We start from the raw sequence: 27022 nt of genomic DNA, 5'->3' as shown, positions 1-27022 counted from the left end.
TATATCAGTATATACACTCATATATACACTGATAGGCCATAAGACTGCAGTAATAATTGTAGTTAACCAAAATTCATTGGGTTTTTCTCCCACCTGAATTCTCCAATATTGACTAAAGCCTGATCTTTTCCAAAAGGCTTTCCTATATTCATTCACCAACAGGGGTTTGCTTTACTATTAACTGTCTAATGTTTAACAAAATCCAAGTGTTTTCTGAAGGTTTTCCCAAACTCATTACTTTCATTAGATTTCTAACTACTGTGAGTTTTTTGGTGTCTGTAAAGGGCTGAACTTTTCCTAAAAGCTTTCCCACACTCATCACATCCATGGAGTGATGCTCCACTGTGAATTCTCCGGTGTCGATTGAGACCTGAACTCCTCCTGAAGGTTTTCCCACATTCATTACATTCATAAGGTTTTGCTCCACTATGAATTCTCCTGTGTTTAATAAGGTCTGAAGGTCCCCTGAAGGTCTTCCCACATTCGATACATTCATAAGGTTTCTCTCCAGTGTGAATCCTCTGGTGTTCCAGAAGGCTTGAACTCTGCCTAAAAGGCTTCCCACATTCCTTACATTCATAGGGTTTTTCTCCTGTATGAATTCGCCGATGTTTGGTAAGCTCTGAACTCCTCCTGAATGCCTTCCCACACTGAACGCATTCAAATGGTTTTGCTCCACTATGAATTCTCTGATGTTCAAGAAGACCTGATTGCCCCCGAAAGGCTTTACCACATTCATCACACTTATAGGGTTTTTCTCCAGTATGAATTCTCTGGTGCTTAATAAGGTCTGAATGTTCCCTGAAGCCTTTTCTGCAGTCACTACATTCAAAAGGCTTCTCCCCACTGTGAATTCTCTGATGCCGAATAAGGTGTGTGCTAACCTTGAAGGCTCTCCCACATTCGTTACATTCATAGGGTTTCTCTCCACTGTGAACTTTCTGATGTTGACTAAGGCCTGTACTCCTCTTGAAGGACTTCCCACATTCATTACATCGGTAGGGCTTTACTATGCTATGAATTCGCCTATGTCTGCTAAGGCCTGAGCTCCTTCTGAAGGCTTTCCCACATTCCTTACATTTATAGGGTTTTGCTCCACTGTGAATTCTCTCATGTTCAATAAGTTCTGAGTGTCCCTTGAAGGCTTTCCCACATTCCTCGCATTCATGGGGTTTCTCTCCACTATGTATTCGCTCATGCTGAATAAGTTCTATGTTAAGTCTGAAGGCTTTCCCACACTCTTTACATTCATAGGGATTCTCTACCTTTTGCTCCTGTCTCTGCTGTTGTTTTGGAAAGTCTGCATTATCTGTAAGGCTGCCACATGAATAAGATGGCTGGGCCCTATCGCCTATAGGGTTTCTCTGATGCAGCTCTAAGCTGCCCTCAACATCACAGTGTCCTCCAACTACATAGTCCTGGCGAATCCCCTTGGGGGATCCTGCTGACAATATTCCCTGGGTTTTCACTTCTTCACCAACTTCCTGCTGTGGAATAGAGGCCTCTTTCTCAGTCACAGAGCTCTTAGCTGAAATGATAAATAGAAAATACCCAGATCAATCGAGTGTGAGAATCATTCCATAAATGAGTACCTACTCAAGGCAGGTAGCTTTGAAAGGACTTCAATACAACCCTTAAACAAGGTGTCAGATGAGAACTGGGTGAAGAAGGAAAGGAAATGAAGACGTCAGAGAAACAGCTGGCACAAATGGCAAAGTAAGTAGAGAAAAGAGGTAGGGCCATCAAAGAAGGTGGGCATTATAGCGAGAGAAGATGGGAGAATGAGAAATAACAGAAGGAGCAGTGAAGAGAGTGGGCAGGCCAAGAGTTGTGGTCAAGAAGAACAGAGTGGCCAGGGAAGGTGAGAAAGAATGATGGTTAGTAAAGTAAGGGTACAAAGAAGTGGAGCATTTGGGACGAAATGGCTCCAAGAGGCCCAGCACTACTCCTCACCCCAGGATTACTGGATCCCCTTTAGAGGATGCCAAAAAGCAGAGGTGGCCAGATCAATAGCTCTGCCCTCCTAGACGCCACACCCCATGTTCAGGAGGGCACCAAACTCTATTTATCTCCTCCAGAACCCTTCATCCACTTCAGTAAAAGAAAGCGAGCATTAGCAAGACCACCAGCCAGCCAAGGATAAATAACCTTTCCTAGAATGGTATGAAGTCATCAACTAAGCAATATGAGCTTTAGTCCAATAGAATTTCATACTAAACTATCCTCTATTTGCATCCCCCACTCTTAGCACAATGCCTGGCATATAGGAAGTTCTTCTCATCCATCTATTTCTCTGGTTACCATAGGCTTAGGCTCTCTTCTAATGCATGATTGGCTTCTACAAAAAAATGCCTTTCCTAATGAGACAATATTTAACCCAAATTTCTTTTTGACAAGATGGATCTGTAAGCTCAGACATTTACATCTAAGCCCAGACAAGTGCCATTTCTCCTAGCATCAATGGTATATTCCCCAAACACTCTAAAATTGGGAGAAAGAGGTAATCCTTTTTTTGACAACATGAAAGGTATGGATAGTAACCACTGGAGGTCTAAGGAAGAGATGACCAGAAGAAGAAATGGAAAGGAAGGCACTGGTAGGCATTCCATTTGGACAGACCAAAGTAGCATCAAGGAGACCACATCTATATATAAATCAAACAACTGTCCCCACCTCATTGAACTAGGCTGCTATGCATTCACTCACCACAATGGATCTCTTGAACCTCAGTAGTGGGTAGATCTGGCAAGCATGGCACTTCCCCTCGCTCCAGCTGGGAGATCAGGTCAGGTTTGGAAACAGGAAATCCTGCTCGTGGGAAAGGAAGCCACATGTGGCTGGCCATTTGGTCTTAGGACTGCCCCAGAGCTCAGTCCCAACTAGACTGTGTTCAGGGACTGGACAAAGAAAAGACTAAGGTCCAGAGCAAGTTTTCCCCAAAGAAGCCTCTCAGCTATTAGAACCTACATTTCACCATCACAACTGAGATTTCACGGGATTAGGAACTTTGGGTTTTTAACCAACATAGGTCAGCACTTGGTCTGCAACTTAAGACTTACCTGGGCCACTGAAAAGTTAAGGAACTTGCCCAGCATCACAGAGCCCCCAGTAGGTGTCAGAGGAAGAACCTGAACCCAGGCCTTGGAGTTATCCAAGGCACTGCTCTGTCCACTGTACCCCACTACCTCTTCACGATCCCACAAAATTCAATGAATAAAAAAAATGTTAACAGAGTGTTTCAAAGACTCTAGAGTAAGAAAAGCAGAGGACTTTAAATCAAGAGATCCACATTCCAATTAGCTGTGGGAGCTCAAGCAAATAACTTACCCTTTTGTAGCCTCCATGTCCTCTGTGAAGTGAGAGGCTTAAAGGAGATCACCTCTATAGGCCCTTCCAGCACAATGATTCAAAAGTCCTCTCTGTTCTCTGAGTCTAAATGTGAGCGACTGAGAGACACCTGGACCAGCACCAGCACCAGTATCACTCACACACACACACACACACACACACACACACACACACACACACACACATGCATGCATGTGCACAAGTGCACAAGCAGAAAAAGCCCAAAGGGTGCCAAAGAAGTCAATGATAATGATGATTAAGGTGAAGGAATAGTCTGTCCTTTATACAAAGACACTAAAAAGATAATTATTCTTTGGTCTGAAAAGAGCAAACCTGATAGGGGATGTTATCAAAGGGAAATAAGGGAATTCCCCCCACCTTAAATTTGCAAGAGAGGAGCAAGTTTTAAGACAAAAGGAAGTCCTCCTTTACATACAGAAGAACAGGGGGAAACTTCAGTTCAAGTTTGTGGACTTTCAAAAAGCATTCAGTGTCATAGTGTTGGATGTAAAGCAGTCCTTACTTACTGCCTTTAGTTTGTTCCCAGATCACGTAGCTTCTTGACCACTAAGGGGCAGACATAATTCAAGAGGTCTGAGAATAAAGAATGCTCCCTACCTCCTGACAGGCAGTGGGCTCCAGGTAGAGAAGGAGACACAGCCAATTTGGGAATTTGTTTTGTTTGACTCTGCTTATTTGTTACAAGAGCTTCATTTTTTCTTTTTCCAGTGGGGAGGTGGGGAGGAGGGAGAAAAAATGCTCAATAAGTGAAAAAAAAATTTAAATACCTAGTAAGAAAGGGAGTAGAGTCTCATTCTAGCTTGACAGAATCTAGAGAATGGAACCACGGATCTCCATTTATATCTTTCATGGTTTTATAATCAATCTTGACTCATGTCCTCTTCCTGCCCGCTACCTTTTATCTCCTAAAAATTTGACAAGTCACTTCTCATGTGGAAACTGCCACATCCCTTGGTCTTTGAAGATGTGTTTTCCCTTGAATTATCTATGGGTTTTCTGTGTTTTTCTTTAGATGTGGTGACCAAACTCTATTCTGCATCCCATGTATCCAACCAATGTGAGTGGGCACAAGGCCAAGATGATGCTAAACTCCCTCCAAAACAAAAGGGAAACAAACTTGGCATTTAACCTTCCAAATTATTTAGGAAATCTAAAGAAATGTTTTTAGGTAAGGAGATTTAGGACTATCCCTAACCTTCAGTAGTCCATATCATGGAGGAAAACGACTACATATTCCTACCCATTGGCTCCTGGTGCCTCTGGTTGCCAAAGGCAGAACCCCAGCCTAGAAGGGTTGTTGGCATGGCTCTTCCCAGATATTTATGGACACAGCTGTTAACAAAAAAGCAAACCAAAGAAGAGACTGTGCCTGCAGTAGTGAGGCTGGAGGGAGTCCTTACCCAGTGAAATGACATTCTCATAATTCTCCAGCATCACGTCCCTGTAGAGCTTCCTCTGAGCAGGGCCCAGATGTCCCCATTCCTCTTTTGTGAGATATACGGCCACATCCTCAAATGTCACCAACTCCTAAAAGAAAAGTTTCCTGCTGCCCCCATGGATAATCCCAGCAACCTGAGCCAGGACTAGGGGCACAGTGAGCAGCCCCAGAAGGGTTAGAGGCAAGGTGGCTAAGGGTTTGTAGAGTGTATGTATGTGTGTGTACAACTGGGGAGGGGGGTGGGGGGAGGGAGAGGATGAGGATAGAAATATAGGGACAAGCAAACCTGAGTTACATGATACAGTGCCAAGAACACCTGACTAGAAGTCACGAAGCCTGGCTTCCAGTTTGGGTTCTCTTACAAACTTGCCAAATTCTCAAAGACCCTGGAACACAGTTTTCCAATTCACGAAGTGACAGTAACAATAGCTATGTCATCTACTCAGAGAGAGGGAACTAGGGCTCAGGTCACTGGATTCACCACCACCAAAAGAAAGGCTGAGTGAAGGAGCCCTGAGCTAGCCTCAGGTAACAGCAATATTCTCACATCTCGGGACAGGAAGAGAGAAGCACAGCTCACCTGGGGCCTGGCTGTCAGAAGAAGAGCTGCCATCAGTTCCGCTCCTGTGCTCCCCTTTCGGGAAACTGTTAGACTCTGGGGAACAGGCAAAGCTAAGAAAAGTGAATAAAGTCATGAGTGAGACCCGACCCTGCCCTGTGGGTCTCCCACCAATGAGAAATAGACTCCATCTGGGCTCTTTGATGAAAACACTTTAAATCACTGTTCACAAACCTTGTTGAATTTTAGCTTGAAATGTAACACAAGGCAACATGGGGTAACCCAGTGGAACTCCCTTAAACAACTAAAGAAGTGGGCCAGAAAACAAAAGAAAGACCAGAGAGATGGCGAGAGAGAGAAAGAAAGAAAGAGGAAGGGGAGAGGATGGGGAGAGGAGAGCAGAGGAGAGCAGAGGAGCAAAAAAGAGAGATTCCATCAATGACTGTATTATTAGTAAATATTATAAGAAAGAAACTAGAAACAAATGAGAAAAGGAAAAAATGGCTGAAACAAGAAGTTCTGAAAGACCCAAAGAATCAAATGTTCAAATTACAGTTAAGAAATAAAACAAGAAAGAGCTGAAAAGCAACAATGAATAAACCTAAAATCATATCAGCCAAATCAAACAATAAATAAGTATTGAGTAAGTGCCTATTCTGTGCCAGAAACTGTGCAGGGCACCAGGATTCAAAGACAAAATGAAATAGTCCCTGTCCTCAAGGAGCTTACATTCTCTCAAGGGAAACAATATGAATTTCTATAAGTAGATACACAATATATACCAAGTAGAGATAAGGTGCTGAACAGGGCTAGGAAAGGCTTCATGGAGGAGGGGGCCTCAAAGGGAGTTAGAAGTTCTGAGGTGGAGGCAAGGAAAGTGTGTTTCATGCATGGAGAAAAGAGATGGAACATCCTGAATGGGAAACGGCAAATGGGCCAGTTTGACTAGAATGTAGACTGCATGAAGGGTCGTAACATGGAATGAGTCTGGAGTGAAATTAGGAAGAGCTTTAAATGTCAAGTGGAGTAGCTCGTATTTGATCGTAGAGGTAATAAGGAACCACTGGAATTTCTTGAGGAAGGGAGTGATGTGGCCATGTGTGTTTTAGCATTCTCATCCTGGCACATCTGGGAAGGAGGGACTAGAGACGCAAGAGCCAGGGGCAGGGAGGCCAATTCGGAGGCCATTACAGTAGTCCAGGTGAGAAGTGATGAGGCCCTGAACTACAGCAGTGGCTGTGAAAGTGCAGAGAAAGGGATGTATGGAAGAGATGTTATGAAGGTAGGATCCACAAGAAGTGACAACTGATCAGAAATGGAGGTGAAATGAGAGATTGACGTCTAGAATGAGCCCCCTGGTTTCGAGGCTGGGTGACTAGAAGGATGGTGGTATGTTCAACAAAAATAGGAAAGTTCTGTAGAGAAGTGGGTTTGGGGGAAAGGATAATGAGTTCTCCCAGGAGAATAAATTATACAACAACAACATCATAAAGAAAAAAAACAGTTTTGAAAGATTTGAGCATTCCAATTAATACAATGACAAACCATGATTGAAAAGGACAGATGGGGGACAGCTAGATGGTGCAGTGGATAAAGCACTGGCCCTGGATTCAGGAGGACCTGAGTTCAAATCCAGCCTCAGACACTTGACACTTAGCTGTGTGACCCTGGGCAAGTCACTTAACACTCATTGCCCCACACACACAAAAAAATTAAATAAAAAATTTTAAAAAAAAGAAAAAAGGATAAAGCACCGGCCCTGGATTCAGGAGTACCTGAGTTCAAATCTGGCCTCAGACACTTACTAGCTGTGTGACCCTGGGCAAGTCACTTAACCCCTATTGCCCTGCAAAAATTAAAAAAAAAAAAAAAGAAAAAGAAAAAAAAGAAAAGGACGGATGGTAAAGCAGAGAAGTGATGGCCTCAGTGTAAGGCATCAATTTCCAGACATGGCTAATAGGGGAGGTTGTTTTGCTCGACAAGGACTTTGTTTTTCTTTTCCTAATGAGAGGATAAAGAAAAAAGAAAAGAAAAGAAAAGAGGGTCGCTGAGGTATCTTTTTAAAAAATGTATAGAAGAAAATAGAAGGCAGGCCAGAAAGAAGGAGAAATGTGCAGGATGGCTTAAAAGCTACAGGCTGACTTCATCATACACTTCAAAAGAAAAGTGGGCTCTCTCTACTTTCATGTAAGCCTTTTCTTCCTGCTCTATTATGCCCGTTTTATTTGGTGTTTTTGAAGTTCAGAATAAAAATAAATAATCTTCAAAAGATTTAGCTCAAAGCCCATCCATCTTCTTCAGGAAGCCTTTTCCAGTTCTCCAGTTGCTAGTGCCTTCTCCTTTAAGATTACCTTCCTTCTTATATATACCTATTTATATGTTGTCTCCCTCATTAGTCAATAAATATTGTTTTTGTTTTTGTTTTTGCAGGGCAATGAGGGTTAAGTGACTTGCCCAGGGTCACACAGCTAGTTAAGTGTCAAGTGTCTGAGGCTGGATTTGAACTCAGGTCCTCCTGAATCCAGGGCTGGTGCTTTATCCACTGTGCCACCTAGCTGCCCCAGTCAATAAATATTTACTAAGTGCCAACTCTGTGCCAGGCATACAAAAGAGACAAAATACAGTCCCTGCCCTTAAGGAGCTCCCAATCTAATGGAGGAGACAATAAGCAAACAAATATGTACAAACAAGCTGTAGACAGGAAAAGGGCAGAAAAATATCTTTGCCTTTCTTTATATCCCCAGCACTTATTAGCACAGTGCCTGGCACTTAGTAAGCACTTAACAAACTCTTCATGATGAAGCTGGGGTGGGGGGGAGGGAGGAAAGAGGGAGAGGAAAGGGGAGGGGAGGGGAGGAAAGAAAAACAGAAAGACAAGAAGGAAGGAAGGAAGGAAGGAAGGAAGGAGGGAGGGAGGGAAGGAGGGAGAGAGAGAGGAAAGTAAGTTCTGTTTTAGACATGCTGAATTTGAGATGCCTATAGGACATCCAGCAATTGGTGATACAAACAAAACTGGGGCTCAGGAGAGAGCAGATGGAGATAACAGCAAAGTAGCTTATGAAAGTAGAAGATAAGAAAGAGGAAGAAAGCAGGGTGAAAATGTCTTTAACCTAAGCAATGAGCAATTGAAAACCCCTAGAATCTAGAAAATAAGCCAAGGAGAAGTTTCTTCCAATTCATAGAAATATCTGACATGTGAGAAAGCCCCAAAAGAAATCGTCACAAATGTTCTGCAAAATGAGCAGATGAGTAAAGAAATGATAACTGGAAGCAGAGCCCAAATGAAGCACTATCCAAACAAAATTGGGCACAAATCTTTAAAGAAAAAGAAAAGATCTTTACAAACACACATCTCGGGTAACAAATATAGTCCCACACCTCCCAACAACCATGCAGCCAATTGCTCACTGATTCAATGGTCCAATTAAATCATAAAAACAGGCTCAATACAAAGTGAAAGATTTATTTTACACCTTCCGATCTATCCCTATGTCAAGCTTCTGTCGGTCTCCTAAGTGTGGAAAAGCCTTCTGCTGCATGCACCGCACCCGTCTAGCCACCAATCTGTAACTTCATAGATGAGTCTTTGAAAGGCGCTTGAGGCTCACAAATGGGACTTGATCCCCATAAGTTCTTGACTGAGGCCCGATCTCCATCCAACAACACAACAATAAAAGACTTGAGATTCACAGTAGCATTTGTAATGAACATAGAAAAGGGAAGGGGAAATGGAAGATATGAGTAGACTAAATACTATAGCAGTTGTTTGCATATTCTGTTAATAGGAAGAAAAAGAAAGTCAAATTTGAAGATATAATGCTCGCTTATCCCCTACTAAAGTCTTGCTCTGATATTGCATCGTGGCTTAAAGCTGATCCTAGGATCTTGGAGGCTAGACCACAGGCCAAGCTCTGGCAAGTCTAACCAACCTGGAGAAGCTCTGGTAAAGGCTCCATCTCATCAAGGACAACAAATGTGTCTGCCATTTCCTCAATGACCAAGCAGCCTAGCTAAATTCAGACTGGCTCACCATCAGAAGGCAGATCATGAGGTGAGAGATGGCAAGACCCATGGAGCAAACTTCTACACCCCTAAATTATTAGGGTATTACAAATGAAATACATTTTGTTGATTATCATACTGAAAGAGGCTTGAGAACAATACGATGCTGTATAGATTGTCTGCATAATAAAAGTGTACACACACACACACACACACACACACACATATACACAAACACCCTTAAGATTCTTAAGCAGAAGAATAACATGGTCAGACCTATGGATTAATTTAAAAATAGCAATTTGGCAGCTGTATGAAGGATGGACTTGAGACGAGAGAATAAAAAAATATGGAGCAATTAGAAAGCTGCTGAAATAGTTCAGGAAAGAGGTTATGAGGGCCTAAACTAGGTAATGGAGGCAAGAGATGTAGAGGTAGACTCAAAGACAACACTTGGCAAATAATTAAATGAAGATAGAGAGTGAGAGAGGGAACAGTCAAGGATGATTCTGAGCTTATAGACCAGGGTGACTAGGAGGATGCTGGTACTCTCAACAGAAATTGTTAAAAATAAAAAAGGTTTGCTATGGAAAGAGGAAGCAAGAGTGAACTCAAGTTTGTTTAATTAATTGTAAAAGCACTTAATGATACAATGAAATATAAAAGGTTTGGAGAGTGGACTAAAAAAAGAAACCTAATATATGCTATACACGTATAATGTGTGCTAACTGACTTCATAAAACAGATTCATATGGATTAATATCAATCAATAAACAAATATTTATTGAGGGAGGCTTACTATGGTCAAAGCACTAGTCTCTAGGGATGTACAGCATAATTCAGGAGACAAAGCATAAACTGACCAAAAATTAAATAACAGTGTAAAAGTTCAGCAACAATTAAAACAATAAAGGACAAGTCACAAAGCACTGCATGATTAACTGCCAAATGATTAAGACAATGAATGAGTAGCTGGTTGCCACCTGAAAAGGAAGATTCACAAGGGGGCCTTAAAGAATGTGAGGGGAGGGGCAGCTAGGTGGCACAGTGGATAAAGCACCAGCCTTGGATTCAGGAGGACCTGAGTTCAAATCCAACCTCAGACACTTGACACTTACTAGCTGTGTGACCCTGGGCAAGTCACTTAACCCCCACTGCCCCGCAAAAAAACACAAAAAACAAACACAAAAACCCCCCCAAAACAAACAAACAAAAGAATGGGAGGGGGGTGGCTAGGTGGCTCAGTAGATAGAGCACCGGCCCTGGAGTCAGGAGTACCTGAGTTCAAATCCGGCCTCAGACACTTAACACTTACTAGCTGTGTGACCCTGGGCAAGTGACTTAACCCCAATTGCCTCACTTAAAAAAAAAAAAAAAGAATGGGAGGGAGTTGGCTAGGCATGCCAAGAGCCAAGACAAGTTAAGATCAAAGGCAAGCAAGAAGGAGCAACATTCCAGGAGGGAATTTTTCAATGCTAAAAAAAAAAAAAAATCAGATCAAGAGGGAAAAGTAGGTGACTAATTTCATATATCAAACAGTAAATCCTATGAAATTATTTTCATTTGCATGACTAAACCACTGAAATAGCTTAGGGATGTATACATGGATACAAAATTGCCAAATAGATGATCCCTTTCCAAATAGCAACATACCATTCTCTTCCAAGGAAACCAGGGAGCCTGGACTAGATTGGGAAGACCATCTACCTGCCTAGAGAAATTCAGCTTCAGGACATCTTAGATCTGCCTGGCACCCATTTGGTATACCAGCTCTCTGCCCACTCCACAAGGAGCTTTCCAACTCACAAGGCAAGCCACCCTCCTCTGTACATCTTACTTTTCAGGTTCGACAAAAACAAAAAGCAGGTATACATACTTTACATCAGAATTATTTTAAAGCAAAAAAAAATGTCACAAGATGAAGAATAAATGGAATCATTTTAATAGTCTGCTTCTGATGCTAAGTCCTCCAAATTATGGAAAGTATATTAAAACTGGCTATAAAAATAGTGAGACAATAAATTACACTAAGAGATACAGAAACCTTGCTATTTATACACACAAACACACACGTCTCACAAATTGCAAATATCAGTAGGAGAGGTAGCCTGGTGGAGTGGATCATGCTAGACTTGAGGTCAGAAGTTGTTGTGTTTGTTGTTCTTCTTGTTGTTGTTTAGTCGTTTCAGTCATGCCCAACTCTTGGTGATCCCACTGGGTTTTCTTAGCAAAGATACTGGAGAGGTTTGCCATTTCCTTCTCCAGCTCATTTTACAGAGGAGGAAACTGAGGCAAATAGGGTTAAGAGACTTGCCCAGTCACTTAACCCCCATTGTCCCACAAAAAAAAAAAAGAGAGAGACTTGCCCAGGATCACACAGTGAGTGATATCTGAGGCTGGATTCAGGTCCCCCAACTCCAGAGCCAGCACTCTATCCATTGGCCACCAACTTGTGTTCAAACCCTACCTCCAACACTTACAAGTTGTGTTATACTTGTCTGAGCCTCAGTTTCTTCATCTGTAAAGGGAGATAAATAATAGCACCTACTTCTCAGAGTTGTTCATAGGGGGAAAAGATTATCTATAGCACTTTGCTGACTTGAAAATGCTATACAGATTGAACCATACTATTTCTATGGGTTTTTTTGTTTTTCTTTTTTGAGGTTTTTCCCTTTTGCTCTGATTCTTCTTACACAGAATGACTAATGCAGAAATATGTTTAATGTGATTGTACACATATAACCTATATCAGATTGTTTGCTGTCTTGGGGAGGGGGGAGGGACGGGAGGGGAGGGAAGGAGAAAAATTTGAAGCTAGAAATCTTAGGAAAACAAATGTTGAAAACTGTCTCTACATGTAACTAGAAAATAAAAAAATACTTTTATGATTTAAAAAAAAAGAAAAAAAAGAAAATGCTATACAAATTTGAGCCCTTATATTTTCTTGAATTAAACCAAGTATTAGTCAGACTATCTAGATCAGGGTTTCTTAAACTTTTTCTACTCACAACCCCTTTTTTGCCCAAGAAATTTTTCTGCAACCCCAGGTGTGTGTATATATATATATATATAATATATATTCTGGTGGTCACATGTTCAGAAACCTTTTATTGTTGCCAAATTTTTCATGACCCCCACATGCAGTTATGCAACTCTATATGGTGTTGTGACCCACAGTTTAAGAAGCTAGGCTTCAGATAGAGAGCAGATAAATCTTTCTCTCCACCCTGAGAAAAATTACCTGAAATAGGTCATGGATCAGGAGGCAATAAATAAGTATATAAGAACAGACACCTATAAATTAGCATTGTGTGTGTGTTGGAGGCATCTTTTATTTTTATTTTTTTAAATAATAAAAGTATTTTATTATTTTCCAGTTACATTTAAAGATATAAATTAGCATTTTTGCTGAATCGTAGTATAATATCATTAAGAATGGGAAAAATGGAGAAGCCCAGCATAACTAATACACACAGAAACTGAGAAAATCACTCCTGGAATAACCTTACACTGAAAGGAAATATAGAAGACAGTAAAAACAATGAATGATATACCAGAGGTGAAGCCACCAATTAAGGGCAGCAGCCAAAGCAGGACTAAGGGAAGAATTTGTATGTTATTAAAAAAAAATTTTTAAGGCATACACCCTCTAATCCAGGAAATGGAACCTGGAAAATGAATAACTACCTTAACACCCGACCCTGGCTCCCAACCCCTTTCACCCCTACCAGGCACAATAGAATACTATAAGGATTAGAGCAGAAATCAATCAATTTAAACCAAGAAAAAAGCAGTAGCCAAAAGAATGAAATCTAAGCACTTGTCACTTGAAAGAAAAAATGAGGCAAGTAGTTAGGCTCTGGGCCAGACTATAAAAAAATTATAAGAGAGAAAGGGGAAAAGCAATATTAGCTAAAGAAGCAAAGTAATTTTAAAAAGTAAAAAAGAAAAAAGCCTTGTTCAGATGTTTCAAAGGTCTTAGTGCAGTTTTAAGCTATTAAGGCTTAAAACTGCACTAAGACTTTTGGGACAAACTCACACCGTGTCTCTCTCCCTCTTTCTGTGGTGTGTGTGTGTGTGTGTGTGTGTGTGTGTGTGAGAGAGAGAGAGAGAGAGAGAGAGAGAGAGAGAGAGAGAGAGAGAGAGAGAGAGACTGAGACTCTGTGTGTATATCCCTTGAAGTAGAACATGAGAAAAATTTTTTAATTCCCAGATGCCTGAAATGCCAAACCTTAACAGGTCAGGCATGAAAGAATTCAATGTCCCTACTACAGAAATTGAAGCAATCAAGACATCCAACATTAAAGTCATGCCAACACTACACCATTTTATAACATCCTAGTACAAGGGCACCAAAAGTCAATACTACTGAAATGAGGGTAACACAAATGCTAAAGTCAAGTCCTAAAAATATAGAAAATGACATTCTATTTAGAACTAAAAGGGACCTTCAAGGTAATTTAGCCCACATACTCATTTTTTTTGGGGGGGGGGCAGGCAATGGGGGTTAAGTGACTTGCCCAGGGTCACACAGCTAGTGTCAAGTGTCTGAGGCTGGATTTGAACTCAGGTACTCCTGAATCCAGGGCCGGTGCTTTAACCACTGTGCCATCTAGCTGCCCCCACACACTCATTTCGTACATAAGGGAACAGAAATCAAATGACTTGCCCAATGTCATACAGGTTGTAAGTTGCAGAGCTTAGATGTGCACCCAGATTCTCTGATTCTGAATCCAGTTTTTTATGGCAGCTAAAAATATGTTTACAAGAAAAACAATGACAGTTAACTACATATAAAAGATAATTATTTAATACCAGAAATATTTCTTCTTTCACAACATGACTAATGGAGAAATATGTTTAATGAGATTGTACATATATAACCTATATCAGATCACTTTCTGTCTTGGAGAGGGAAGGGAGAAGGGAGGGAGGGAGAAAAATTTGGAACTAAAAATATTATGAAAACAAATGTTGAAAGCTATCTTTACATGTAACTGGAAAATAATAAAATACTTTAATGATTAAACAAGAAAAATACTAGCAATATGCTAAAAATGATATAAAGAACAGCACAAAGTTTCCTTTAAAATCTTAGAAATGTATAGCATATAACATACAGGGTAACTCTTACATTTCATTAAAATAATTCTGGAAAAATCGGGTACTATTGTTTCCCAAAGAAATAGCATCATTAAGTGGGAAGCTAGCTCACTTAAGTCAATTCTTAAAAATGCTAAAGCTTGGGGGCAGCTAGATGGCACAGTGGTTAAAGCACCAGCCCTGGATTCGGGAGTACCTGAGTTCAAATCCAGCCTCAGACATTTGACACTTACTAGCTGTGTGAACCTGGGCAAGTCACTTAACCCCCATTGCCTGCAAAAAAAAAAAAAAAAATTAAAAAAAAATGCTAAAGCTTGGGAACAGCTAGGTGGCAGTGGATAAAGCACTGGCCCTGGATTCAGGAGGACCTGTCAAATCCAGATCAGACACTTGACACTTACTGGCTGTGTGACCCTGGGCAAGTCACTTAACCGTCATTGCCCTGGGGTGGGGGGGAAGGAAAAATGCCAAAGCTTATTGGCTTATACACACCAAGCAGTATGGGGAGAATAAATAATTATGTTAAATGATGTCTAATTTGATCTAAAGGAATGTAAGCCAATAAATAACTTTCAGATGGCAAAAGAAATGATTACATGAGAATTGTCTTTTGACATTTTCAATAAAAACCCCCCCCACCAGATTTCTTTATAAAACTGAACAAATGAAGAAAAGATTTTATTAGACAAAACAAAAGGGTCAAAATGAATAGAAAATCATTCATGGAAAGAAAAGAACATGATGAACTAATTCCCAAATTCTAAGTCTCAAGGGACACGTGGAAATGGTGAACCTTGCAATAAGCCAACGACCAGTGATGATCATTAATAAAGATTTTAGGAAAATAAAAACGAATCCATTAAGTAAATTGGCTTGGCAAAGCCAAACAGCTGTTCCAAGAACACAGCAAAGTTTCAGCTTTACACGTGGGCCAAATCATTTGGATTAAATAGATGTTACAGCTACCTGAAGGTCAAGAGTAGACATCAACCTTTAAAAACTTCACCATTCTGAATGGCGATCTTTGGAAACTGAAGACACTCTTTGCCTTCTTAAATAGAGCACACGAAGTAGAACTCTTCTAGAGGACTCTGTCTCAGTACTGGTTTGGTAATACAGTGATGTCACCAGGCCTACACTAAGCTGTGCCTCTACATTAAATGGCTCCACAGGACATTTATGAGTATTTGTGTCTGTTTTTCTGTTTCTTCCCTCACCTCCACTGTGATCTGCTGAAGGCTAGAAAGTAGCCAACCAAGCTTAGCTGACGTGTGTATAAATCAAGAGTATAAGACTATTAAATAGGTTCTCAGTGAGTAGCTGAGTCGTCATCCTATGAAAAGAGAAGAAAATGCAGGGATTTTACAACAAATGTTTGCTGCCTGGAAGCCTTTTAAAAAATTTATCTGGGGGCAGCTAGGTGGCGCAGTGGATAGAGCACCGGCCCTGGAGTTTGGAGTACTTGAGTTCAAATCCGGCCTCAGACACTTAACACTTACTAGCTGTGTGACCCTGGGCAAGTCACTTAACCCTCATTGCGCCACAAAAAAACAAAAAACAACAACAACAACAACAAATCTGCTGGTTCTCAGCTCTTTTCCAAAAACATGAGGGTGATGGACAGCTGAGTTTCAAGGAAGCAAGGTATTACTGTAACCTGCATACAGTGCAATCAATAGCTATATTATCAAAATGGGTATGAGATCTCCAGAATATCAAGACAACAGAAACTCAAAACAAAAAGGAGTAGGGGCAGCTAGGTGGCGCAGTAGATGGAGCACCAGCCCTGGAGTCAGGAGGACCTGAATTCAAATCCGACCTCAGACACTTAACACTTACTAGCTGTGTGACCCTGGGCAAGTCACTTAACCCCAATTGCCTCACCAAAAAAAAAAAAAAAGGAGTAAGGGCAGGGATAACAACTTCACTTTCACTGTTTAAAGGTCACAAGTGGATAAAAATATTGCAACATGCAACAAATTACACAAGGTAATACCAATTTTGGGGGGTGGGGTGGGGCAACAAGGGTTGTGACTTGCCGAGGGTCACACAGCTAGTAAGTGTCAAGTGTCTGAGGCTGGATTTGAACTCAGGTCCTCCTGAAACCAGGGCCAGTGCTTTATCCACTGCACCACCTAGCTGCCCCCAGTAATACCAATTTTTTAGAATATGCAAAGTTATAAAACTGCTAGAAAATAAAAAATGTCTACTTGAATAACGCAAAACAGAAAGGACAGAATGTGGAATGAATTAACATTGATTCCAATTAGGAATATATTTGTTCGGTCACCTTAATCTCAGAAGTGGTTGTAAACTCAGCGTTGGTTTTAGTGGTCAAACTGATGGAATGTACATATAAGTCTCTACAAAAAGGATAAAAATGATGAGGCGTCACTGGGAACAACCAACAAGCAGGATGACATGATTGCAAACAAGAAGGTGGGCAGGGCACTAACAACAACAAAGCAGAAATCTGATGCAAAAAAAAATTCAGAAGCTGGGCAAGGAATCAGCAATACTTTCACAACCAAAGACAAGGGCACAGTCTTGCTTTCCACTAACCTGCTGCGCAGCTATAAGTAAAGGGAAAAATAGTAATTGCTGGAGACAATCAGGTCAAATTCTCAACTAGTGAAGAGCCTGGAAAGGAACAGAGATACACAAGCAATGAGTGACAGGTGCACATAACCCTAAATAAGGACCAAGCCAATGATAAAACAATTATCAGAACACGGGCCATTGGCGGTAAATGTATTGTTGTGGCACAAGGTGAGAAGGCAATCAAATAAGGCTTTGGGCAGAGACCCCAAAAAAGTTGTTGAGAGTAGGGGGACTGTGGGCAAAAACACAAAAAGTGAAAATTCAGAGACACAGGATGAAAGAGAACCAAGTTTCCCAAAGAGATGAAAACACATCTTTTCTGTCTGAAAGAGGACCTCAAAAGCTTTTTAGGGGGAGATGACTCACTATTGTCTAGAAAAATGCCCTCTGGGGATGGCTGGGCTTCCAGACTCTCAACAGTGGTCCCCAAGGTGTGCTCCAAATTGGGCAGCTCATCCCCCTTACAAGGGACTGGAGAACTTCAAAGCTCAGTGGGCCATTCCCATGACAAAGAACACTTGCTAGGGGCAAAAAGTGTTTGAAAAGCACTTCTCTCCCCCCCCCCCACCCCCAGTTCAGGGAGTGCCTTTTCTCAGAGATGCAAGGGGCCACTGAAAATGTGGAGGAAGGGGCTTCAATTGTCACCTGAACCTCAAAACACTAGTTCTGTGTATATATTCCCAAAAATATATTTTACTCTTAAGTTAAAGGCATCATAATTATTTTGTTTTCCCAGACCCGTGATTTGATTACTCCCAGGAAGAAATTCCCCTCAACTGACACTGATCAGGAACCATTCTACAATTTATAACCTTAGAGACTTGTAAAGGGTTCAGTGACTTGTCCCTGGTCACAGAGCTAGTATGTGTCACAGACAGCATTCAAATGCAGGTCTTCCTAGCTGAAGATAGTTCTCCATCCTCTATGGCAGAGGTTCTTGACTTGGAGTCTATAGACCCTTGCTAGATTTCAGGGAGTCAATGAAGTTAGAAGGGAAAAAAATCCTTATTTTCACTAACCTCTAGAAAAAATTTAACATTTAAAAATGTCATTTGGAGGCTGCTAGTGGGAGCCATGACACCAAAAGCATTCAATTCGATGCCAAACTTTCTCTTGATGATAATGACAACAGCTGATATTTATAGAGTATTTTACCAACCTTGAGACAGGGTGGAGTAGTGGTTGGAGCCAGGAAGAACCTCCCAGGCAGAGGAAGTCCAAGGAGCTGCCTCCCAGGAGTTGCCCATACCCTAGTGAAATCCCAAGTCTAGGCCGGAGCCCAAGCCTACCTTATATACATTATCCCATATGACCTTCCCAACAGCCTAGGGGGTAGCTAACCTAAGCATCATTATCGTCATCCTGTACATAAGGAAAGCAGGACTCCAAGAATAGCTTGCCCCCAGTAAAACTGGTGGTTCAGGACTCAACTCCACATTTCCTGACTATGAGTCAAATATCGTTTAAAAGGAGCATACAATTTACGTTCTGTACATCAGACAAGAGGCTGAATCAGACAAGATGAGGGTCTCTTGAGATTAGTGAGAAAGGTGTTACATTGTACCTGAGCAGGGCTTTTTGCTTTGTAAACTTGCTGCATATAAAGATCATATTAAAAATAAATGTTTGGCAAAGCTGTTAAAGCACACTGTTTGCGTCAGTCGACAAGTCGGTCAGCTAGCAGTTATTAAGTACCTATATTGTGCCTGGCACTGTACTAACCTTTTGTAAGAGAAAATAGAAAGCGTTGAAAAATTCTAACCTTTCTCCGATTTTATCAAGACTCGGCAACTGTGGAGAAGTCATTTAACTTCTCTGGGCCTCAGTTTCCTCACCTGTAAAACGAAGGTCCCTTCCGGCTCCAAATCTATGACTCTACGATCCCAATCGAAGCACACCGAGTCACCTGGCAGCAGCAGGCAGATTACCTAAGGGAAAACAGATTTATTCTTGAAGGTAACCCAAACATAGAATGACAAGAAAACATCATATCCCCCACTCAGCCCTTCCCTTTATACCATCTCAAGTGATCTATCTAGGGTCCACAGTGGACACGGCCTTCTTCTGTGAGACCTGAGAGTAAAACAAAGTGAACAGATATAGACTCAAGATCCTTTAAAGCACAAACATGGAGAACAAGTGTCCTCACCCTTGGACTGCTCAGATACAAAAGAAGAGAGTCAAAAGAGACAAGGAAGGAACTTAAGGAGGCTGAAGTCTGACAGTGGAGGCTCAGGCCTAAGGCGAAACACTGGGTCCTGATCCTGCAGCTGCTGAAGCTTCACTTGGCATCAAAATGATGGGTTCAGAAGCAGCCAAAGGATGAGAAAGGAAGGGACACTTTTGCTTTTACTCCTATAGACTCAGGGCTATATGAGCAGTAAGAGCATATGATGAATAAAGGTTGTAAAAGAATTTAACCCAAAGTTTAAAATTTGGGGAGGGTGGTGAAATTATTTACAAACCAGTCTAAATATATTTCAACTTGAAAAATGCCAGAAAGATAATGGTCCCTAATGTTTTTCAACATAAGAACCCCTTTATAAAGTCCTCCATGTGATAGTAGTTGGGGGGCAGCTAGGTGGCGCAGTGGATAGAGCCCAGGTCCTGGATTCAGGAGTACCTGAGTTCAAATCCAGCCTCAGACACTTAACACTTACTAGCTGTGTGACCCTGGGCAAGTCACATAACCCCCAATGCCCCGCAAAAAAAAAAAAACCCACACCAAAAAAAAGACAGTAGTTGTGCTATCAGTATCCACTGAGTGGTCAAGAACACTAGCATTGAAAGCTACTACAAATTCAGAGGTGCTGTTAATAACGGCTTTGCATTTTATCCACCAAAGCAGCATTATTTAGGCCCTAGGTTCTTAAACAGCGGGTCTCAACCCCATATGGGGTTGCATAACTAAAAGTGAGGGTCTTTATGACCAGAGATAGAGAATATTATGAGATGTAAAATGGATGATTTTGATTACATTAAATTAAAAAGCTTTTGTACAAAAAGAAACAGTGCATCCAAAATTAGAAGGGAAGCAGAAAGCTGGGAAACAAATTTTTTTTTTGGTGGGACAACGAGGGTTAAGTGACTTGCCCAGGGTCACACAGCTAGTAAGTGTCAAGTGTCTGAGGCCAGATTTGAACACAAGCCCTCCTGAATCCAGGGCTGGTGCTTTATCCACTGTACCACCTAGCTGCCCCTGGGAAACAGCCAGTATTTCTGATTAAAGGCCTCATTTCTAAAATATATAGGGAACTAAATCAAATTTATAAGAATGCAAGTCATTCCCCAATTGGGAAATGGTCAAAGGATATGAACAGGCAGTTTTCTGATGAAGAAATCAAAGCTATCTATTGCCATATGAAAAAATGCTCTAAATCACTGTTGATTAAAGAGATGCAAATTAAAACTCTGAGGTACCACCTGACACCTATAAGATTAGCTAATATGACAAAAAAGGAAAATAATAAATGTTGGAGCTGTGGAAAAAATGGAACACTAATACATTGTTGGTGGAATTGTGAACTGATCCAAACCATTCTAGAGAACAATTTGGAACTATGCCCAAAGGGCTATAAAACTGTTCATACCTTTTGACCCAGAAATACCACTATTAGGTCTTTATCCCAAAAAAATCATAAACAAGGGAAAAGGACCCACATGTACAAAAAATATTTGTAGCTGTTCTTTCTGTGGTAGAAGAGAATTGGAAATTGAGGGGATGCCCATCAATTAGGGAATGGCTAAACAAGTTGTGGTATATGAATGTAATATGTTGTAAGAAATGATGAGCAGGTAGATTTCAGAAAAACCTGGAAAGACTTACATGAACTGATGCTGACTGAAATGAGCAGAACCAGGAGAACATTGTACACAGCATCAACAGCATTGTGTGATGATCAACTATGACAGACTTAACTCTTCTCAGCAATACAATGATCCAAAATAATTCCAAAGGACCCATGATGAAAAATGCTCTCCATATCCAGAAAAAAGAACTGTGGAATTTGGATGCAAATTGAACCATACTGTTTCTACTTTTTTGTTTTTCTTCTTTGAGGTTTTTTTTTTTCCTTTTGTTCTGATTCTTATTTCACAACATGACTAATGCAGAAATATGTTTAATGTGATTGTACGTATATAACCTATATCAGATTGCTTGCCATCTTGGGGAGGGGAGAAGGGAGAAAAATTTGGAACTAGAAATCTTATAAAAAGAAACGTTGAAAACTATCTCTACATGTAACTACAAAATAATAAAATACTTTTATGACAAAAAAATTAAGTGGGGGTCACGAAAAATTTGGTAACAGTAAAAGGTTCTATATACCTATTTTATATACCTATATACCCAGGGTCATGTAAAATTTTCTCAGAGAGAAAAGGGTTTGCAAGTGGAAAAAGTTGAAGCAGCCCTGATTTAGGCAAGTTAGCAAATGACAATGTTCAGGTGACCACAAGGATTTAAGGACCCATCCCCCACCCCCACACCATAGCCCCAGAGTTGGGAACCATGGTTTTGGAAGTTGTTACCATGAAATTGGGATCAGGATTTCAGGGTTTATAGGACTTGAGACATGGTTCCCTCGGTTCTCTCAGCAGAGAAGTCTGGTCGCCAGATCACACCTGGCCCTGTTTCTAGCTCATTTCCTCCACAATAGGAATAGGATTGCTAATAGGCCCAATCTGTAACTATCAGGAAAAAGTCAGCTATGGCGCAGCCTAGTGCTTTTACCTTTTATTCTACCTAGAAAAAAACATCAAGAGCAAGACTGAATTATTTTTTTAAATGCACTTGATAATGATGTTTTAAGGAAAAGCTATTACCAGCAAATTGTTGGCTCAGTTTTTAAAAGCAGTAGCATTTCTGCTGATAGGAAATAAAAGTGTCTTCTTTTGAACTAATTAATTCTAAAATTTTAAATGGAGAGAGGGTTGGAGAAAATCAAAATGTAGGGAAAGCTCTTTCTTTTCCAGTCTATAAGTAAAAAGGAGACAAAGAATAAGTTAGCTGAAATAAAATTCCAATTCCCCATATTGATTGAACTGAAAGTCTCCATTTCATGTTGGTTTGCTATCAGATTAAAGAGTTAATTAAAATTAAGTTAAAAATTCTGGGGGGCAGCTAGGTGGCACAGTGGATAAAGCAGTGGCCTTGGATTCAGGAGGATCTGAGCTCAAATCCAGCCTCAGACACTTGACACTTAACTAGCTGTGTGACCCTGGGCAAGTCACTTAACTCTCACTGTCCTGCAAAAAACAAAAACAAAAAGAAGAAATTTTTTAAAAATTCTGAAGTGACCCTGCTTATTTTTAAAATATGCGACTTTATTAGGAAAGAAAAAGAACTATGTACATGTTCTGCTTTTGCCACTCACTAGCTGCTCTGCCTGGAACAAGTCATCTAACTCCCCTGGGCCTCAGTTTCCTCATCTGTAAAATGAGGACAGTGATAACTACACATGGTTTCCTTGAGGAAATACCAAATCTGCATGCACAGCATTTTACAAACACATTTTACAATTCAGAGGGAATCAGTTAAATAAGTAATATTAATAAGTGTTGGCTGGGGAACGCGGTGGTATTGTCCCCTTAGTATAAGATGGTAAAGGGGGCGGCGAGGTGGCTCAGTGGTTAAAGCACCGGCCCTGGATTCAGGAGGACCTGAGTTCAAATCCAGCCTCTGACCCTTGACACTTACTAGCTGTGTGACCCTGGGCAAGTCACTTAACCCCCATTGCCCCGCCCCCCCCCAAAAAAAGTAAAAAAAAAATACTAGATGGTAAAAACCAAACCAAAGCAAACCAAAAAAAAACCTGTCCTACTTATCCAGGCTGAATCAGAGAAGGTTCATCTCCCAATAATTTCACAATGACCTGTTTAATTACCTTCACTTAATAAAGCAGTTAAATCATTTTTCATTTTCTTTGCCATATGCCTCCTAAAAATGAACAAGAGCATGTGTATGAGAGGGGAAAACGGGTTTGAAAACTAGCTTTCTTTACGCTTTTTGTTTCCTCACCACTGAGTTCCTCTTCCACTCCCTTTCCCAAAGAAAAGCAGTTCAGGGGCTTCTACCTTGATTTAAAGTGAACTGGTACAAGTGCAAACCATCCCATGGGAAACATTAGAAGGCTTTGCCCAATTGGGCCCTATGAAAAGAAGCAAAATCTAAGAGATCACAAGGGTCTGCCCTAACCTAAGAGACTCATCACTGTCCTATAAAGTGCTCAAAGGTCAAGAGTCAGAGAAGCAGATCCCAGAAGCTCACGATCCAACCTCGTGCATATCAGGCACCAGGCTCCACAGCCCCCCATAAAAATAACTTCTAACTCTAAAACGAGAGAATAGTCATTGATTGATTTGACAAGAAACTCCTAGATGACGAGGGTTACAGCAAGAGTAAGGAGATGGACAGGAAGGGAAGAAAGACCTGCTTTCTGGCCTTGTTTCCCAAACAGTAGAGACTCTATGACTTAACAGTGTATCTCAAATAGAAGAAAAACGCAAATGTAATTTCAGGTAGTGAAGTTGAAGTTCCCCCAGGGGTATGCTGATAAATGTTTAACAACAGGCTTGGGGGGGGGGGGGTGTATACACAATACAGTTTTCAGTTTAATCTTCATTATTAACATGTCCTACATCACTTTCTTAAGCCCAGACAATCAACAAAACAATACATCAAGGTAGCAATTGCTGATTTTTGAGGTATAAATGCTCACACAGAAATTTAACAACTGACTCCCAGTCTGAGCCGGCTCCAGCATATCCTCAACATGAAATGTTGGTCCTGTGATGGAAGAAAGCCAGCATGGCATACCAGCAAGGGTCCTGGACCAGGGAACTAGGCCAGAAATTGGAGGGACATCTCAGACCTTTACTAGCCATGTGATCCTCAGCAAGTCATTTAACCTTTCTGAAACTGGAGATGACACAACTTGTATAAGCTCTCGCATAACACAGTAGAAAGGAGAGCATTTCATAAATCCTGACATGTGGGCAAAAATCTCAGGAGTCAATAAACAAGCATTCATTTATTAAGCACTTACTGCGGGCCAGGCTCTGGGGCTACAAGGGACAAAAGGGAAGCCGTCTTTGCCTTCTATTCTTTGCTTGATTCTACTGAAAGACACAAGTACACATAAAACCTCTCAAATAGATACAAGGGTAGGGATAAGGGTAGTCCCCAAAAGATTCCCAGAGGAGGTAGTGCTTGAGCTCTGTTCTGAAGGAGGTTGGAGATTCTAAGTGGCTCAAGCAGCAGATCTCCCAAGATCTCCCAACCTCCCCACCTCCCTGAGGGGTATTCCACCATCCAAGGCTCTACATAAGGCATGCATTTCTGATTTTCTCTCAGAATTTCACACACATCTCTTGTATACAAATGGATTTTCACCCATCCATTACTCTGCTCCTTCCTAATCACCTGCTGTCACCCAGTTAGCAACCAGACATAGGTACTAACAGCAAACAAACAAGTCTCTCACCTATGATATGAAGAAGTGAACATACATACACAATACATATGGAGAACAGAGGGTTTTTATCTCTGTGACAACCTCATTCAATCACAAATATCAAATTGGAAAGAGTCCCCTTCTTTTAGAGACAAGGAACCTAAGACCCAAGGAGGCAAATGCTTGTCCCAGGTGACACAGGTAGCAATTGGTGGCCAAACCAGGATTTTCTCCACTGCAGCATACTGACATCCCGCCTCTTCTCTCCTCTCCTCTCCCCTCCCCTCCCCTCCACCCCCCCCTCCAAGAGGCTTGGATCCAGGATTAGGAAGGGATGGATGGGGCTCAAGGAGGACAGGCAGGGGATGGGGAGATGGTATGAGTAGGCACTGGGCAGATCGGGGAAGTCAAAGGATATGAAATAACGGCTCACATTTCCACTATGTCTAAAGGTTATAAAGCCTTATCCCTCATGGGGTCATAAATCTAGGGACTTTAGAGGCTCACAGGTCAACTCGCTCAATTTTACAGAAAAGGAAACGGAGGCCCAAAGAGAGAGGTTAAGCAATTTGCTCAAGGTCACACAGGTAGTCACTGTCAGAGGCAGGATGAGAACTCAGGTGCTTGGACTCCCAAGTTGGGAGCCCCTTTCCCCCACACTACACTAATTAGCCGTGTCCCCCCAACATCTGGGGGAGAAGGGGGTAATACAAGCTCATCCCATTTTACAGATGTGGAAACTGAAGCTGGGAGTGGCGACTTCACGAATGGTACCCAAATTCTGAGATCTCCCGGCTGCCCCGCCCCTCCTCCCCCTCCCCAGCCCTCTGGAGCCCCAAGCTCCGACACCCTGAACTCACCGAGCCCAGAGCTGGTGCTGGCGTGGCAGGAAGTGCCCCCACTGGCCAGAGAGCCGAGAAAGCCTGCAGCCCCTTGCCGGGAGCTTCCGGAACCCCTCTATGATGCCTCGGAGGTCTGCACATCTCGGTGGCTCAGCTCCCCACCCAACCTGGGGAGTGGGGAGAAGAGGGGAGGGGAGGGGAGGGGAGGGAAGGGGAAAGGGGCCCCAGACAGGGAGGCCTCGGAGGAGAGGCGGGGCACCGGGAGAGAGAGGATTGGGAACGAGGATGGAGGGAGGGACTAGAAAGAGGGGATGGAGAGCCAAGAAAGCCAATTCACAGGGTGACCACGGCAACATGGAAAGACCTCAGAACAATTCCCACTGTAGTATCCAATGACATGCCTCCAGCGTTCCAACAGCGCAGCAAGCCTCCTCCTTTGGACAGAGGTGGAGAGCTACAGATGCTGAATAAGTCATACATTGTCACACATGATAGAGGTGTCAGTTTGTCTTACTCAACTGTACAGCTTTGTTACATGGGAGAGTTCTGGGTAGTTTAGTGGATAGAGCCCCAGCCTCCGATTTGGTAAGTCCCGAGTTCCAATCCTTCCTCAAACACTGGCTTGGGACCCAGGACACCAGTCACAACCTCTTTTGGCCTCAGTTTTTTAATCTGTAAAGGATGAATAATTAAAACACTGACTTCACCAGGTTATCGTATGTTTCAAATTAGAGGAGGCATGTGGGGCGTTTTGCAAAGCACTAGCTGGCCATCATTCTAAAGAAGACAGTCACATACAAAGAAAATGAACCAACAATCCTTTATTAAAGGAACAGCAGGGGCAGTGAGGTGGCACAGTGGATAGAGCACTGGCCCTGGATTCAGGAGGTCCTGAGTTCAAATCTGACCTCAGACACTTGACACTTACTAGCTGTGTGACCCTGGGCAAGTCACTTAACCCCCATTGCCTGCAAAAAAAAAAAATGCCCTCATGTAGATCCTTTCTTCTCCATTCATGTTGCCATTCCCCTAGTCTAAACCCTCATTACCTCCAGGTTTTCTCTCTTTTGAGCCATAGTGCTTCTGCTTTAGTTGCTCTAATTTAAGGGTTTCTGAAATAATAATGATAATATCAAGCACTTGTAAAGTATTTCAAAGTTTGTAAAATGTATTGCACGTTATCTTATTTACTCTCACTCACTCATACATAAAGGATGTAAGTAGCTCTGTAGAGTCTGGTCCACCAACCACACACTGAACTGCTCCCAGAAGACCATCACAATAGCTTGACCACAGGATGGCCCACAGGTATTAAGGGCTGTAGGCTCCTACAAATAAACCAATTTAAGATAAGCAATGTGAGAGTGGGGGAAGGGAATCAGCATTTATATGAGCATATTTATATACATGTCAGCAACTATGCTTTATAAATATTGTATCATCTTATCCTCAAAACAACCCTGCGAGGTGAGTAATATTATTTCCACTTTACAGTTCAGACAACTGAGGCCGATAGAGGTAAAGTGACTAGCCTAGGGACACACACCTAGTAAGTATCTTGAGGCCTGATTCAAACTCAAGTCTTCCTAATTCCTGGCCTAGCACCCTATCCACTGTCCAAAGCGGCTAAAAGCAGGGGTGGTAGAATTTC

At 41.7% G+C, this 27022-nt stretch overlaps 1 protein-coding gene across 1 annotated transcript; it reads right to left on the bottom strand.

The window, feature by feature from the left end:
- Positions 1 to 251: 251 nt before the first annotated feature.
- On the bottom strand, positions 252 to 25563 carry LOC122733977 (zinc finger protein 501-like). Its single transcript, XM_043974671.1, has 7 exons — positions 25390 to 25563; positions 18908 to 19000; positions 17034 to 17111; positions 5388 to 5479; positions 4770 to 4896; positions 2707 to 2808; positions 252 to 1528 (listed from the first exon to the last, which is right to left on the bottom strand). Exons 4-7 carry the CDS (start codon positions 5418 to 5420, stop codon positions 252 to 254), a joined length of 1539 nt encoding a protein of 512 aa, XP_043830606.1. The 5' UTR covers positions 5421 to 5479; positions 17034 to 17111; positions 18908 to 19000; positions 25390 to 25563.
- Between the last annotated feature and the right edge of the window lie 1459 nt (positions 25564 to 27022).

The sequence above is a fragment of the Dromiciops gliroides genome, chromosome X, assembly GCF_019393635.1.
Source record: "Dromiciops gliroides isolate mDroGli1 chromosome X, mDroGli1.pri, whole genome shotgun sequence".
Classification (NCBI taxonomy): Eukaryota; Metazoa; Chordata; class Mammalia; order Microbiotheria; family Microbiotheriidae; genus Dromiciops; species Dromiciops gliroides.
Note: the sequence above shows the minus strand (reverse complement) of the source record. Positions and strands in the feature narration are given on the sequence as shown.